Here is a 17,677-nt window from a genome sequence, read left to right on the forward strand (position 1 = left end):
ACCATTATTTTAATTGCAATTCTGATCAATATCTGATTGTCTGTACTGTGCTATTAAATCCTTCCATTTCTAAAAAAATGTATAAAAATTCATGATATGTATGAGCTTAATAGGTTTTTTCGTCTCAGTATCCTTGTAATGATTTTGAAAGATCCAAACTTTCACTGCAAAAATCTACAAGCTCTAACCAATTCATTGTTCTTGTAGTGGTTCCTATCAATTTACAGTATTCGAGTACTTCACCACTGCATTGGTTGGGCCTTTTCTCTCTCAAATTATACATTTGATAGAAAGCCCGGAACTTGAATCAGCTGACTAAAAACAACTGAACGAGATACAACTCCTAGTACTGATAATGTTCACTTAATTTCAACGCTATACTGTTTTGATGAGCCTGACCTATCAGCAACAAGGACAAAACGTTTTGTACAGGACATGGTCAGCTATAAAAATACAGGTTTTTCGTTTTATAGAACAAAATTTCATGGTGATTACCAAGAACTTCTCTGAATGAAAAATGTGGTCGATACTTTTCTTAATCAGCATTACATTACCAAGGAAAAAGCAATTCAAATGGAACGATGCCTCGAATTCCCTGAATACCACCCTGCCGTCTTTCACAAGCAGTTATGGAAGAAAAAATTGCACGATCCTTCCATGGAATGACTATCTGAATAGACAGAATCAGCAGGCGTTACACAGTCGTGCAGGTGTAGGAAATCCTTCACTGAATCCGACGTACATCGAAATCTTTCATGTGAGAACTTGTCATCTTGCGTTCCTTATCTCGGCCTGCAGAAGTTGGGAGAAATGAAGCCATTACGTACAGAAAGAATCTTGGCTCGTCAGCATGTACTGAAGTTAACTGTATTCCCTTTTTTTCTTCTCATAATCCTAAATTTACTGAAATATTTTGGTTCACGGCTACGTTCGGCACCGACACTTCAAGTATGAGAATTGAAGTTGAGACCAAAACTGAAGGCATTGGAATGAGTGAAAAAAACAGCATGAAATACCACGCTATACACCCAAGGCAGCTAATTACCAATAAAATTTTCAGCAAGAAAGGAAACATGAAAGGAAAAGGCGAGGGAGAAAGATGAGCATGATGAATCAAGTTCAAGGATACTGTATTTTTAGACTATTTGATGAGAACTTAAACATGTAGAAGACAGAGATTCACTAATACCAAACTAAATACTCGTAGTTCACCCAAGTTCTAAGACAGCAGTTGGTATTTATGAGAGTTAGCTTGAAATTTGTGTACTCCCATATATTAATAGAATGTATGATATGTGCAAGGCTAACCTATGAAAACAAAGTTATGTCAAAAACCTCAACAAAACAAGGGTTGTATTCAATTTTTTGGTTGGGCTCCTTCCTGGATTTTTTCTTTTCTTTTTTTGTAATTAATCTTCTCTTTGTCCTTCGGAGAAATTGTTTGCCAGGATATATTCCAAGTAATGAACTCTTTCAAGTTGAAAGAAAAATGAATCCAAATGAATTACACCTTAATATAGAAAAATGAACGCCTAACAAGAGCATAATACCTTAGTATAAATTTACGAAAGTTACGGACAATGAACAAATACCTATTAGCAGTGACAGCCTTGATCCATGTGGCATACATTGTATAATTTTTAACCCTGAAGCAAGTGATGAGTTTTATTAAACAAAAAACACCATAGATGCAAATGTAATTTATGAATTCATAAACATGAAGGTCTTAAAAATATTTAATTAAGTGAATAATTGGAAGTTTTTATTTTTTTAATTAGACGACTTTGATTAAGACAATAACTGGAAAATTTTTACTTACAAATATAAATCTTCTGAGTTGATCTCAGGAAATAAGTTAATATAAAACCGGAACCCCTCAGGGCTGACATCTCTGCATAGCACGCCTGCATCAAGTCTCATGGTTAACTGAAATCCAACGATGTAAACAGTACTTCAAGCAAGTAGCATAGAAATATACCTTTGCTCTCCGCCGTTAGAAGATGCTCCTTGGCCATAGCTGGAGCAATCCCAAGAGTCCTTGCAGCATCACTAGCGCTAATACCGAATTGGAGAGCATCAGGTTTCGATACGAGAGTTCTTATTCTAGCAAGAACCTATACAAAAACATGGGTTAGAAACTTGGAATAAAAAGCATTGCGTCATCATGCTTCTCAGGAAGAACATATTGAGCTTATGAGCTTTCTTGGAAGATTTTAGTAAGAAGAACAAAGCAGTAACTTTGAAAGAAGTGGGAGGAGAAAAGGACTAAAGGTAGCACATCTTATATTGTGCACCTTCACATTGAAAAACATAAGCAGCAAGAATGAAATGAATTAGAATTAGATCATTCTTTAAAGTGTGCTGGAATATAAAATCTGAAACAAACAATTTGATTTATCCTGAATTCGAAAGGCACATAAACATATAGAAGCCATAAAAATACCTACTGCTTGTAATCCTTATTCCCATTACATGTTTATAGTAAGAAGAAAATGTCTAGTACGGAACAATGTAAGAAAGGGTGCAATTACAACGAAAATGTCGATGCTGTAATCCTTGAGGTAAAGCTAGTTCATTATCTTTATTGACTCAGGAACAAAAACTTCAAAGTACACAACAAGTTAGGGGTTAAACCACGATGTCCTCCATTAAAAAAATGTCAAGCAAACTCACGAAAGCCAAACTCATCATATGATAGCCAATCAAAATTATAGTTTTTCAATAATCAAGACAAAATAGCTCACCTCATCATCGCTGTAGGATTTACTCTGGATTACCATGACTCCACTGTCAAATTTCCGGAGCATTACTGGACTGCAAAAAATCAAAATATGATGAATGATTTTAAAGATCTTCATTACATATTTTCCTTGAGAAATGATCAGTACCTCATAAAATTGAGAATTGAAAAAAAAGAACCAGAACATCAATTGAAATTGTTCCATATCCAAAAGAAAAGGCAATCCTACCCAAAAAGAAGTCTCATATTATATAAAACTTAAACTTACACATCAATCTTCTCCCAAAGAGAACATGCTAGCAGCAAATCGTCTGGTGAGATCAATTCTGTTTAAAATAAAGAAAAAAAATGAACAGGTTCACTTTCCACGCCAACAAAAAACAGAACAAAAAGAAAATGTTTGTTTGTCTTATCATAGAAAACCTGTTCCTCGAGCACGATTGAATAGACAGTATATATCTATAACACTGATCATTCCACCGGCTATATCAAGTGGAGTTCGAACGAAATCTGCCAGCTACATGGGAAAAACAAAGTTTCCTTCACTGAAAATCAGAAAATGGGACAGAATATATATCCAATGCATATTAAAAATATGAACTACTAACAGCAGTCAAAGAACCAGGATGAAAAGGAACTTTCAACACCAAAAATTCAAGTCAACAAACATAACACTTATTGTCCCTTGACAAAAGAACGTTTGTTTTCTAATTTTTCTTCTCCTATAGATTTTATTATTCCCCACACTTCCCATCTCTTTGATTGGGAAGTAACCTGCTTTACGTATTGAATGTAGCTCCATGCTAATGGTTTAATTCAAATCTTATCACCCGAGATTCCTATTCAAAAAAACAAAGTTACATCCCAGAGTTTCACATAGTAGTATAACATTTACCATCATACTAGGAAAAGCATCGGCAGAGCTTTCTGGAGGATCCTTGTGAGGGAGAGTCTCATTGTGTGGTTCTTTCCTCTCAGGTACATGTTCAACCATTTTCAAAAGCTATCCAACTACCTCATGGTCCCTTCCTCGACTTCAATTATCCAAAAAATACTGGTGGGGAAGCTTTGTGAATGTCGTAGTTTATATCTCCTAGTCCTTAATAGGCTCTCCTACAATCCCAAAAGATATGATGAAGGTACTGGATTACATCTCCCTTAAAACTCACAAACTTTCCATTTATTTTCCGTTAATGTCTCGCTTTTATCCAAACTTTCCTCTTTTAGAGAAATTGAAATGTTAAATTTCCTCACAAAAAATCAAATGTGCATTAGGTATGGTTTATAGGAACGTCATTTTTCCAAGACAATTCGACTTGATGCTATTAGAGGTATTATAGAGCCCATTTTCTCTGTTTCAACAAGACAAAGGCTTTACGATGATTGGACAAAGATCTCCAAAACTTTGCAGTCCCTAGTTCATCCAAAATGTAAGTCAGAATTTAATTCTCACATAATGCGTTACTAGATTCTGGGAAGGAGGATAGGAAAAAGTTCTTTTTATATTAATAAGGATCGGTCAATCACATGGAGTTCACTTTGAAGTTTGAACACTACAACTCTGGAATAGTGTTGTACACAGGACGGGAGATTTTCAGTTGTCCCAATTCCATCTTATGGGGTTGGATCAAGTTGAGAAATATTCCTCTCAATTACTCTGAAGCAGGATACTCCCTCTTATATTGGTCATAAATGGCTAGTATATCACATGTAGCAGTTCCCACAAATCTACAGCCCAAGTTAGCATGATGGTGTCTAAAACTATGAAGATTTAAAAAGATAAACTATCATTTGCATATTTTCTAAACAACCTTGTCACTTGAAATAACCATAAAATCACAAAGTAAGCCACAATTGCACTAATGGTAAGTCTTAGATAAAAGGAACCTGTCGAGACAACTGTTGATGATAAAGAGCGCCAGCGGACTCTTTCGTCACCGGGGAAATGATACCAACGCTCAACAACCAATCCTGTATTTCTTCTTTTGAAGCAACTTCATCATCGTTTGTAGCACCACTGTGACTGGATAAAAGTTTTTGTCTCATCTTCTCTGCTAACGTTACCATTTCTTTAGCTTTACTCTGTGAAAGGAAATTATATATTTCAGAACAAAAGCTTAACATGAAATTTTGTGCAACATGGTGCTAATACACAACAAAGCAATACAGGGATTCTAGATCAAGCTTGAGCGTCGCATAATATACTCAAATGGGAAGAAGAACAAGAAGAACGTAAAGCAATTCGGCCTTTTGGTGAATCTAAAATAGAGCAAGAGTGTATGATTTCCATGAAATGATTAGCAGAATCACGAAAGAGCATACGAAGAAGACAATATATACTCAATCACTTGCACAGTGATAACTAACAATATTTCAAAGGCTGCCATCGATAAGTAGCACATTCACAAGTATGATTGGGAGAAAGTTCAAGGCGGCAAAAGAAATTCCGATCGGTTAGCAAAGAGGACTGGGAAAAACAAATTTCTCGAATTGACTTGCGCCACTGTGAGTTACCATTAAAGCATTTAGATCCTGGAAAGCTTCTTGTAAGCTCTTATCAGTATTCTCCCACATCTCTTGCTCCTTCCTCAAAATTCCCGACACTCCAACCATCCTCACTGTTCCTTCACTCGAATAGAATCCACCAGAACCAGTAGAACTCGGCCCGGACGCAGAACTGCTGCTGGAACCTTTAGTATTATTATTTTTATCATCATTCTCCCACGCCTTAGCTCGCCAATTCTCCCAAAACTTGCTCACAAAGACCTCGTGATCCCCCTTTCCCCTAATTACAATCGTGACCACAGCCGATCTCAAACCCCCGCCAGAGCGAAACGATACCTGGAAACGGACCCTGGGTGAGGAGAACATTGACTTGATGCTCTTCTTGGACGAAAAGATATGGTTGACGGCGGCGAGAGGCACCGCAACAGCGGAATTGGAGGAATTGGTCGAGTCAGAAATCCAGACGATACGGTGAGTGGTGAGGATGATAATGCCAGACTTCAGGAGAGGGAAGGACGGAATTTCATCGCACTCGAGGTCGACAGCGGAGAGGATTGAACATTCAATTTCACTTGGGAGCAGCACCGGACGGCCGCTGGCAGTGAGTTCGGCCGCCGGCGGGAAGAGGTCGGCCATTAGAATCCTTCAGCTAATTTCTTCCTTCGCTACGCTATTAACTTCTGTTTATGGATCATTTCGCTCTTCCTTCCGTTTCCAACTTCACAAAGTCACCTGGAAATATAATTTAATATTAATTAATTAATTATATATATATATAATTATTAAAATTAATGATAGATTAATAAAATAAAAAACTATTTTTTGATAAAAAAAAATTATCCTTAAATTTTTAAATAAGTCTAAATAAAATAATTATTATTTAAAAATATTCTTAAATTTTTTAATAATATTTTAAAAATACAAAAAAAAAGTTTATTGGTATTTTTGAAATGAGATTATTTTTTAATTATTTTTTAATTTAAAAGTATTTTTAAGTTTTAACGAAACGTTTAAAACTCAAATAATTTTGAAGCATTTTTCAAAGTTAGATAATATTTTTAAATCTTAATTTTTTAAATAATGCTTGAATTTTAATATAAAAAAGTAGTGAAAATGGTATTTTTCCTTTTCAATATAAAGATATTTTTCTAAATTTTTTAAAATTTTAAAGTATTATTCTTTTGAGTATTTTTAAAACAAAATTAAAAGCTAAAATATATATATATATATTTATTAATTTAGCCTGAATTGAATAAGATAACTACTTTATAAATTACTAAAAAAAAAATAATTATGTAATTATTAGTTTTGAATTTTAATAATCTCATAAAATCGTTTGATTTATATCATGTAATTATTTATTTATACCTAATAAATTGAATTATTGTTAAATATAATTACATTGGTAAAATTTTATGTTTAATGTCAATACGAGTATAGCTCAATTGACATAAAATACGTGTATTATTGATTAAAGGTACATGTGTCCATTTTGTTGGATGATGAAAGTCCCACATCGACTAATTTAGAGAATGATCATGGGTTTATAGGTGAGGAATACTATCTCCATTGATACGACGCATTTTAGGGAAGCCCAAAGCAAAGCTATAAGAGCTTATGCTCAAAGTGGACAATATCATACCATTGTAGAAAGTTGTGTTCGTCTAATACAAAGAATCTTAATTTAAACGGGAAACGAGGGAGAGAGCAATCAGCCTTTGGATCCGTACAAATTATTGGTGGGATACTTGCCAAATCCTCGGAAGAGTAAACCATTAATATAAGTGGAGCCCACCTTGTCTCGTGTTTAAGATTTTTACGACGTAAATTACCAAAAAAAAAGTAAAATAAAAATAAATGTATTTTGAACATTTGTAAGAGTGATATAGTACATATTTATTTATAATAATAATAATAATAATAATAATAATAATAATAATAAGAAGAAGAAGAAGAAGAAGAAGTCACAAAACACAAAATTTACGGTGATGCCAAGAGATAAATTTATATGCACATTCTGGCCCCTTCGAGAAAGCCATTTCTTGTGTTCTTCGTAGAATTGTGAGTTTCGATCAATCTCTCTTGAAGACGCCGTGAGAAGAGAATCAATCGAAGCTCTACAGCTTCGTCCAGCTACGTTTCCACTCCCAAAAGTCGCCTCCTTAATCTCCTTTTTCATCTCTGCGGCGATCTCCAATCTCTTGCCTGATTTCATCGGTGTCCTTTGCTTCCATCCCCCAGGAAGAAGAGGACATCTCCGGCGTTTGTACATCGTTATTTGTTCATCCTTCAACTTGATACTTTACTCCACAAGCTTTGCTAACGTGTAGCTGGTGTGTTCTTGATGATGATAACTTGATTCTTTCTGATATGGATATCGGGAGTAACGTCAATCAATATATCAGCTGTAAGTTGAAATCAAACGTTTGAAGTTGAGAAGAAGTCCTGTATCCGTACTTGCTGTTCGAATCCTTTAATTCAGAAACCGACGTCAGGATAAGTGTATTTTTCTTGCCTCTGTATCTGCTTCTTAGTTTTTGTAGTTCTGCATTTTTCCTTGATGCACTGAGATTTGTGTTGCTCGCGTACAGCTACTCTGCTGATTTCTGTTAACGAAGTGAGTCTTTTGTTTCTTTAGTGGATGGTTGAATCTGAAATGTGAAGATCTGTGAAGTTGTAATAAGCTGAACTGCGTAGCTTAACTGAAAATAATGCTGAGATATCAGTGACTGTTTTCTAATTCGTTCTTTCAGGTTCCGAAGTGATGGAGTTAGCTCAGTTAGAGGCATTATGTGAAAGACTTTACAATTCTCAAGACTCAGTTGAGCGAGCCCATGCCGAAAACACTCTGAAGTGCTTCTCCGTGAATACTGATTACATTTCCCAATGCCAATACATTCTCGACCATGCATTGACTCCTTATGCATTGATGCTTGCGAGTTCAAGTTTGTTGAAACAAGTCACCAATCATAGTCTTGCTCTGCAACTTCGTTTAGATATTCGTATTTTTCGAGTCTCTTCTCAACAATTTATTTTTGTAATCACCTTGCTAGTTTTTGCTCTCTAAATGTTGGCCATGAATATTACTTGTAGGAGGCTATCTTATTAACTACTTGGCCACCAGAGGGCCTGAATTGCAGCCTTTTGTCAGTGCATCTTTAATTCAGTTACTATGCCGACTCACAAAATTTGGTTGGTTCGATGATGACCGATTTCGGGACATTGTTAAAGAATCCACGAACTTCCTGAGACAGGTGATGTGATCTTTAATAAAGCCCATGTCATAGCTCATTTTAGAGCGGGCATCTTGTCCACTTCCCCTCTCACCAGAACAAGAAGAAAAAAAAAAGCCATTACTTTATAATCTAATTGGCTGTTGGCTGTTGTAGTGGGATAATGTCTCATCCGGTTTAGGCTTAACAAAATGTTTCTGATCAATAAGAAAAAAAATCTCTGATATATATTATAATGGTATAAACCTTGGGTGTTATTTTCCATTATGATTGTTAGTTATTAATTGTTATTGTTAGCTGGTCATTACTGTTTGTGCAAGTCTCATGAAACCACGTGGCATATATTTTCTTTTATTCTACATTCACCATTTAGGTTGAATGAATTTTCTGTTATAACATAATTAGAGTGTAAAAGTATGCCGTGACCATACAACTTGCACAAAAAATGAGTTAAGAGGGGTTCTGTTTGATTAGCAACTATTTACCTCTAAAAATTTTGAACTAGAGATTGAATAAAGTTGTTAAACAGGAATTCGCCATCATTTCATGGTTTAATATAGTAAATATATACAAGTCCATTCTATAAGATTGTAAAATCCTAATACTTGCAAAAATATTCTTGTAGTTGCTCATATTCTTTTGAAATTATATTGTTTAAATTATCATTTCTATGGCTAGTCCTCCACATGAAGTCTTTTTGTTCGGGAGACTGGCCCATTAACCTCCTCTTTTCATGCAGGCAACATCAGAACACTATGGTATTGGTTTGAAGATTTTGAACCAACTTGTATCTGAGATGAATCAGGTAGGTTTTCTAATCGCCACCCTTCTTTATCTGAAAGTTACCATTCCATTTGGGAAAGGGAGGATTTAAATGCTGATGTATCTTTAGCATGTATTCTTCTTGAAAATGTTAAGTTGTAATCATAATCAATATTTTGTTGATGAGAGTAGTTACTTATGGAGCGTTCACTGTCATTCCCCGTTTGCTACTTCTTTGGTGGTAAAATCATAAGAACTAGTTTACCTCGTGCCAGTGTACTATTATAATCTTTTATGGGTTATTTGATTGGAGAAGAACTTGATTTTGTAAGGAAAAACTTGTGCTCAACAATATTCATCCATTTAGGGAGGGATATTTCCTTACTTTCTTAAGATTACTGCTTTTCATGGGCTATTCTAAATGACGGTGAAATTTCCACTTTCATACATAAGAAACATTCTTAAACTACCTCAATGTTTCCAACATAATTTAAGGTAGCTATGATGTGGTTCAATTCGGCTTAGAGTCAGACCACTTCTTATCCCGAAATCCTTTCCCCTAAAACCTCCACTCAATGCTTGCTGTTGATGAAGCATTCTGTTGAAGGAATTCTCAAGAATTTAACCAAAACTATCGAACTAACTCACTACATCGTATGTTGTTAAATTTCCAAGCTTGGATTTGTGGGGTATACGATAGATTGTTCGTTGTCCGTTTGCAAAATTAGTGATGGGATTGTTCGTTGTCCGTTTGCAAAGTTAGTGGCTCCTAGATTCGTGGAAGATTTTTAGTTTAAAGTGGTTGCTGGTCCTTTTCCTTTGTGGGAGGGAGATTTATTCGACCTTCCCTGTATTGTGAATGAATCAATGTGATGAGTAGGGAAAAAATTGACATCTTTGAGGAACTTGGGCTATAATTGAGGCAGTTTTGATGAGAAACAACAGGGCAATTTTATTTTATTTTTATTTTTTTGATGACATCTTCCACGCATTGATGTTAGAATGGAGTCAACTGCTAATGGCAATTCTTGCATTGTGGATAAGTGCGTTTGTTTCTTAGATTTTTGGTCTGTTATGGTTATTGGCTATGGATGGTAGGTGTGAATTTTTAGAAGAAAGTCTTAGATTATTATTTTTCTCCACTTTTTGTGATGTGTCAGTTGAATGAATCGATTACTTATTTGTGCTTGGTTGCTTTATATATGCATATCGCATGTCAGTTGAACGAGTCAATTACTTATTTATGCTTGACTGCTATCTGTGTACATGGAAGTGTGTGTTGTTCTGAGGGTTTGTTTGAGCTGAGGTTTTCCTAAATTCTTTCATGAGTTAGTTGTATGAGCAAAATTCCACGAATCTTTTGTAATCTCTTTTGCCCCCCCTCCCCCATGCGCGCTCATACACATAAAAAAGTTACTTTGTGCATTGTCACTTTACATAAATAAAAGAAATCGAACTGTCATGAAGATAGAGGAAAAAAGTAGAAATGGGTAGTACAAAAAAAAAAAGAAAAAAAAGCCCACTACTACTAGCAATGATGCCCATACAAAGGATCCCAATTAAAAAAAATCACAAAAAAGAGCTCTAATCTGCTCATGTATGGCTTCTGTTTTATTAATAATATTTTTCATTCAATGTTATGTTAGGATTTTTTCTTTATAATTTTGCTACTTTTTGAAGTAGATGTGAAATAGGATGATTTTTTATATACAGTAACTGTAAATGTATTTACTTGTGCATGGCTTCCGTATGAGCCTGTTTTAGTTTTTCCCTTTTAATGTTTTTTGGGGCTGGTGTCTTAATAAGGTATAAGAGTATTAATCTGTGATTGTATCAGACAAGGCTGGCTTTGCTGATATGTTTGTTTCTTTAGGCAAATAGATTATATGGTTGGAAACGAATATTTTGAAGACAAGTACAAAAATTTCCAACTTTTTGCTTGGAGTATTACCTTTAGGTTCCATTTAGGTGTCTAATTCCTTATATTTCTTCATCTGAGTCATTCTATTTCTATTAATTTATTTTTATGACCCAAATTCTGTTTTTGTATCGTAGTTTTTTAGATAAGAGTTTTCCCCCTCTTCTCAACTTTGTTATTTCATTTTTTCTAAATAAAATAATGGTTTTATTTAAAAATGTCCTTTTGAGTAGGAACTGGCGATTGGCCTAAAGTAAAGACGTGTACTGCTTATTGCTAGGACAGACACATTTCTATATCAATCGTTTTCCTACATGGTTTTGAGTTCACTCTAGATCATATTTGTGAGGATTAGAAACTAAACTTTTACTTGTTGATTGTAGGTGAAGACAGTTTCAGAAGATTTTAGACAATGGTTATGTTCAAATACTTGTTGGAGGAAAGCATGTTTATTGGCTTTTTGGGGGCTTTTGTGTATTTAGTTTTTAAATTTTAAATTTTATAGTGGTGTAATGTGCACACGAATTTCTCTCCCCCCTTGGTCTTCATAAAGGATCGCCCATCCTCCATATATTTTAGGTTGTAATGATTGACATTCAATTAATAAAAATTCTCATTTTGTATGAATAGCAAGTTTGCATTCAGAATCAGTATACCTATTTTGCTGCTGATGTTTATGTAGTTTTATATCGGTTGCCTGCAAGAATGTAGATTTATTTCTTTTTCTATTTTTCCGGCACCTCTAACTTGAATTTCATATTGTATATTATTATTTACTTCGTTGTAATTTTTTGACATCAGCAACTTGTTCTTCTATTGACTGTTGAATTTTTAGCCTAATCAAGGATTCCCTTCAACAAATCATCGGAGAGTGGCTTGCTCCTTCAGGGACCAAGGGTTGTTCCAAATCTTCCAAATATCTTTAACATCCTTATGTCAGTTGAAGAATGATGGTAACGTGCTAATCTTACTTAGTTGTCGACATGACTAAACCAGTATTTTTGAATTCTTTGAACCTTCCTATCTTAAAAATTTTGCTCGTTAACTGATAGATTTTTATTTGTGTGGCATACAGTAGCTGGTCGTTTGCAAGAATTAGCACTTTCTCTATCACTGAAGTGTTTATCTTTTGATTTTGTTGGGACCTCCATTGACGAAAGCTCAGAAGAGTTTGGCACTGTTCAGGTATTTCATTTAGTTATCTACCAGTTATCATTTAATTTTGCTGTTGAAGATTGGAATAGTCTTGGAAAGCATAGCACCTACAACAAATTTATGTAAAAGAAGCCTGAGCCTACCTTTATTCATTTATGGTTTGCTCTTTTATGAGAGAGGTGTAAAGTTCCAACACTTATTTTTCACTTATAAGTATTCTAGTTACATTTGGTGAGTTGCTTCAGAGTTTTGGCCTCTGGTGGTGCATACCTAGCAATTTCTTATATATTATTGCTCAGGTTTATAAGGGCAATGCTTTTGTTCGCAAAGTTCAGGCCTTTTGACTTTGCTGTTATGGCTGCTTATTGAGGTTTGTGGTTAGTAAGGAACCTGACAATTTTATGCTTAGAGTGGAGATGCCCATGTACCCTCGATTTAGTTTGTTTTTATGAAGTTCTTTCGCCAAACCTTTGTCATATCTCTCTCTCTCTTTTCCTGAAGTGCATCATTCTAATCTCTCTTTTCTGAGGATGGGCGGAGACCTAATGTCCTCCTTGTTTTTCTTTTAATTGGTTGTTCACTAATGAAAATTTTCTTATCCAAAAAAAAAAAAAAAAGGATGATCATGGATTATGTTTGGTGGCCTTGCAGATTCCATCTTCTTGGAAGACAGTTTTGGAGGATCCATCAACTCTACAGATATTTTTTGATTATTATGCCATTACAAAAGCGCCACTTTCCAAGGAGGTTCATACAGCTTCTTATTTATGTATTTTCTGTTTTTTTTTTTGGAGATATTATGATTCCTGATTTGAGGTCAAATGAGATCTACTAAAATAAGATTTTGGCATGAAAGTTATTTGTTCTCAATGTTTAGTGGGTATTAATTTCATTTCAAACTTGGCTTAAGATAACTGCCTTTAGATTAATGATTGTTTTGTTTAAATATCTATGAGCATCTTCAACAATTACCAGATCAGTTTGGTTTTGCCATTCAAGTTTTATTTTCTTACACGAGATTTGAGTTCCTCAAGGTAATGAAATAATAGGGTGTTTTTGACCATTCTTTATTGCATTGTGAAGGAGAAGAACAAGATAATTTTTGAAGAAAGAAACGAAGATATAGTGCAGTTTGGTCTGAAGTTCACATTTTAACACTGTTATGGATTTTTTCATCTGAAATTTCATACTTTCCTCCATCATTGATTTCGCACCATTGTGATCTTGCTATAATTTGTAATCTCTTTTGTGTATTCTCGTTTCATGTCAAGGTATTCCTGCTTTTTATAAATTTTTTTTTCCTGATGACTAGCTATTTGCACTTGATTTCTGTTTATTGAGAAGCCAGGTAAAGCTCCTGGCTTTGCTTTAGTTGTTAGTTTTATTATTACTACTTAATTGAAGGGAGACGTGGATATTAAAAAAAGAACAAATGTGTTAGATTAAAGGAGAGATGGTTGGCAACTTGGCATCTCCTCTGACAGGGTCTGGACCTACCTTCGGGTTTCCTTGTTTAACAGATATGGTTTAGGCTACACACTTCTCGCAGGTGGATCAATAAAATAAGAAAAGAAAAATCCCACCACAAAATGTGCCTATACAAAGGAACTTAACTAAAAATTGTAAAAAGGCTCCACTTGTTGAGCATAACAAGCAACGGATGATAACCAACTCATTGGAACATTCATGGAGAGACATTTATAGATTTATCTAGATGTAGACCACACCCCTCTAAAAACTCTCAACCTCTCTAAAAGTTATCTTATATCGCTCTAGCCAAATGTTTCATCAGTAAAAAAAAATTCCTACTAAAGGCTCCCCCTTGTCTTGAAACGGTAGGTGGAACAATACCTTAAGAAATTTGGTTTATATTCCAGGTTTATCTTTTTCTGGTAGCATTGAACAGCATTGAGACGATGTTTCTTATATCCATTTTTGGAAACATACCAGTTATTCACCGATAGTCTCTTAAATTCTGGATTCATTTGCTCTTTTATTTTCCAGTTTAAGCATGCTTTCTTATGGGTTTCCACAATTCTCTTCTAGGCACTGGAATGCCTGGTTCGACTAGCTTCCGTTAGACGTTCTTTGTTTACAAATGATGCTGCTCGTTCAAAATTTTTGGCCCATCTCATGACAGGAACTAAAGAAATCCTACAAACTGGTCAAGGTGTGTTTATTATTGCATCCTTCACATATACGTACACAGACACGCATCTATCTATCTATCTATATATATCTTTTGTTTCACTTCTTCCGGAACAATCACAAACACTTTTTTGGTTATGAATCTACTACTAGAAACTCAATGCGACGCATTGCATTCAATATGTATTCTTGAATAATCTAATTTTTCAATTATTCAACCATTTCATTTTACCAACTTTACTGTTAGTTAGATCAGTCAACATTTCTATGTTTCGATGCAACAACAAGATGTTATTTGTAACAAGTACATGTAGCATGGTTATGTTTATACCTTTATGTGTTTGTAGTACTAATTGCTGAGTAGATTTGAGTAAAACTACTGGTGGTGCTTGAATTTCTTCCAATATGCTCATTATTTACGTTAAATAAAAGGTGAAGTTTTGAATTTGTGGTATTTATAAGATTATAAGAGTTCTCTGTATAACTGATGATTATTATGCTTAACGGCTAACCAGATTTTAACTAGCTAATGTATCCCAATAAGTTTGGCTTTGTTAGCTTCGTCCTAATGGTTCGCCTTGTAATCTTGAATAGTTGTTTGTTCTTTTCAAACCTAGATTTTCTTTTGTTTGTAGATTTTCTATTTATCTAATTTTTATTGGTAATCAGGTCTCGCTGATCATGATAATTACCATGAGTATTGCCGTCTTCTTGGACGTTTTAGGGTGAACTATCAGGTATTCTTGTTCTCCTGCTCTGTAGCTGCTTTCACTTGAAATATGTGCCTGTGCGTGGATATACTTCTATTTTAGTTAGTTGATGATATGATGGCTTATGGTACAACGTTTTGCATATTTTGTGTCTATGTTTAACATTGTGCATTATTTTAGCAATTTTTTTTTTCTCTTATTACGTGGCGGCAAACAGTTTTATGGGCAGGTCCCTGAAACTTTTGTAAATCTCTATGGATACATCGATTACGTGTTGGGGGCCAGTAGTTGATTGCTTTACAACTATCTGGATTCAAAGCATTAACCTCGGTGATCAGAGGAGCTGAGAAATGATGCCCTTTTCTTTGAGTATAGGGTAGAGGACAAAGTTCAATAAATCAATAAATCAGTTCTTCACCTCTTTAACGTGTAAGGATTTAGAAGACTCGATGCCATTAGGGAATCATCTAAAGGCGTTTTTGTGGTCTCAATAGGAATCTCTTTAACAACCGGAGTAATAGGAACAGCTGTTGAATCTCCAAGGCCTTGATGTGGAAATTTAAGTTGAGCATGCAAGCATTGGTCATTAGATGCATCAATGATAACTAAGTTTTCCTTTGAAGCATTCAAAATTTTTGATAGGGGTTAACTACTATGCTGAGAAGACTTTTCATCTTCAATTACTGAGCTGATACGAATAATGTCCAATGGATTTGAAAAGTCTTTTATAACCAAAGTGCTCACATAAGACATTGAGATGAAAGGAAATCAATTGAAGTGATATCCTCAAATTGAAGAAGAGAATTATCTTTTTTAGATCAGTGATTTCAATTGAAGCTGGGATGAAACCACATAAGTTCTTCTGAACTTTAATATAACTTACACTATAATATGACAAATTTAGGGTTTTAGATGAAACTTGAATCAAACAACCGAAGTAATGACTGATTGCAATGAAACTGAGCATATTCCATGAAGAGTTAAGTTCATGATTTTAATCCAAACTCTATAACCTTTATGGTTTGCTGTGCTTGCTATTGTCCCATATTTCAATCTTCAATTGGAAATGACTAATATTTAACCATTTACCCAAAGGACCAATACCAACTAAAAGATTAGCATCTTACATTGAAGTAAAGCTTTCTTATCTATAAAAGGATTAATAAAAAAAATGGTTCCAAAATGCACTTCAATGACCCACTTAATATCTTTCTAATCACCATGCACATTCAAATAAGAAACTACCAACAAGGAGCTCCAATTTAAATCAACAACTTCTTTTTATCTTTTCTAACACAAAAAGAGGATTTGGAGATGGAGGGTTTAGGACCAATCAAATCTTCCACCGATGGAGGAGAAGTTAGGCGAGATGATTTGGTATAAATCTTACATGTTGATCACAAATTACAATCCAATTTGGTATACGTAAGACCAAATTCAGCTATAAATTCTGTGTAACACTAATTGAGTCTGTCCCGAACATTTTGGAGTAAGAGTCATTTGCCATTTTTTCTATTGCATCTAAGGTGCTAGTTCGGTAATTCCAAACTAGCGATCCATTTCCTGTCATGTGATTGGATGCACATTATCTACGATCCAAGGCTTCACTAATTTTTGGTAAGTTGCTAGGGCAACTGGGATATTTCTTTGTGCCATGCCACCAATCTTACATTTTGTATTGTGGTAACCAATGATCCTTTTTAGTTCTTTGATTTGATGAAGAGTTGGTTCCGCCTTCATGCTTTGGATTAAAAATAGGACAAAAGGCAATGAAATATTGCGTAACTAGGACAACAAAGTATTATGGCTTGAATTGGAACACCAAAAAAAATTAATATAGTGCAAAGAAACCCATTTAGTCGAGTGTTTAGATGGGCAACTGGTAGTGGTAGTGAAGTGATTGATATCAGTGGAAGCGGGTCGACAAAAACATATGTGAATGATCTTAGGAAATCAGACACCAATGGTGAAAGCGGTTGGAACACGAGTCATGATTGAAGAAACTGATAACAGCGGAAGGACTTGAGAGGGACTGACGGGTGAGTGGAGATACCAGAGTTGTGGGCTATCTAGAGTTCGTAGACACAAACAAAGAGTAGGGTTGATAGACGTAAACCATGAACCACGAACAATGGTTGATAGACGTAAACCAAGAACCACGAACAATGGTTGATAGACACGCACTAAGACGAGCAAGTCACAAACAATCCTCGGAGATGATGACGCTCATGAAGAGAACATCTAGGGTTTTATTTGAGGATGTTTTGACGGCCAGAGTTTCTTTTTCTTACTTTGATACCATGAAGTTTTCTAATATTCTATTCCGGTTGTTTGTAGCTCTTTTTGTTGTCATTTTTGTTCTCTCCCATTGGGAGTTTGTATCCCCGAACACCTTTCTTTCTATTTGGGTGGAGGGTTTTGATTTAGACATCTTCAAATCTTCACAATGGTGCTTGCTTTTTTTTTTTTTTTTTTTTTTTTTTTTTTTTTTTTTTTTTTTTTTTTT

At 34.8% G+C, this 17,677-nt stretch overlaps 2 protein-coding genes and 1 non-coding gene across 6 annotated transcripts in view; 2 read left to right on the top strand and 1 right to left on the bottom strand.

The window, feature by feature from the left end:
• Positions 1–312: 312 nt before the first annotated feature.
• Positions 313–5,959, bottom strand: LOC111462786 (vacuolar protein sorting-associated protein 36). The gene is made up of 9 exons (XM_023106522.1): positions 5,255–5,959; positions 4,628–4,822; positions 3,164–3,257; positions 3,009–3,066; positions 2,745–2,814; positions 1,979–2,114; positions 1,820–1,904; positions 1,593–1,646; positions 313–792 (listed from the first exon to the last, which is right to left on the bottom strand). The coding sequence occupies exons 1-9, from the start codon at positions 5,879–5,881 to the stop codon at positions 783–785; spliced, it is 1,329 nt and encodes a 442-aa protein (XP_022962290.1). The 5' UTR covers positions 5,882–5,959; the 3' UTR covers positions 313–782.
• A 1,278-nt stretch (positions 5,960–7,237) lies between these two features.
• The window catches only part of LOC111462604 (exportin-7-like), a 21,770-nt gene continuing 11,330 nt past the window's right edge, over positions 7,238–17,677 (top strand). For 2 of the 4 annotated variants that reach the window (XM_023106233.1, XM_023106235.1), the window contains exons 1-9: positions 7,238–7,747; positions 7,999–8,247; positions 8,339–8,499; positions 9,218–9,283; positions 11,994–12,111; positions 12,234–12,343; positions 12,965–13,060; positions 14,360–14,483; positions 15,131–15,198. In XM_023106233.1, coding sequence (XP_022962001.1) covers positions 8,010–8,247; positions 8,339–8,499; positions 9,218–9,283; positions 11,994–12,111; positions 12,234–12,343; positions 12,965–13,060; positions 14,360–14,483; positions 15,131–15,198 — 981 coding nt within the window. In that variant the 5' untranslated portion in view covers positions 7,238–7,747; positions 7,999–8,009. Of the gene's footprint in view, positions 7,748–7,836; positions 7,863–7,998; positions 8,248–8,338; positions 8,500–9,217; positions 9,284–11,993; positions 12,112–12,233; positions 12,344–12,964; positions 13,061–14,359; positions 14,484–15,130; positions 15,199–17,677 lie in introns of all 4 variants that reach the window. The other 2 variants (XM_023106234.1, XM_023106237.1) reach the window with 2 other exon arrangements.
• On the top strand, positions 13,748–13,879 carry LOC111463025. Its single transcript, XR_002713812.1, has one exon. It is a non-coding gene; the product is annotated as a U6atac minor spliceosomal RNA (small nuclear RNA).

This window comes from Cucurbita moschata, unplaced genomic scaffold, assembly GCF_002738365.1.
Source record: "Cucurbita moschata cultivar Rifu unplaced genomic scaffold, Cmos_1.0 Cmo_Scf00027, whole genome shotgun sequence".
Taxonomy (NCBI): Eukaryota; Viridiplantae; Streptophyta; class Magnoliopsida; order Cucurbitales; family Cucurbitaceae; genus Cucurbita; species Cucurbita moschata.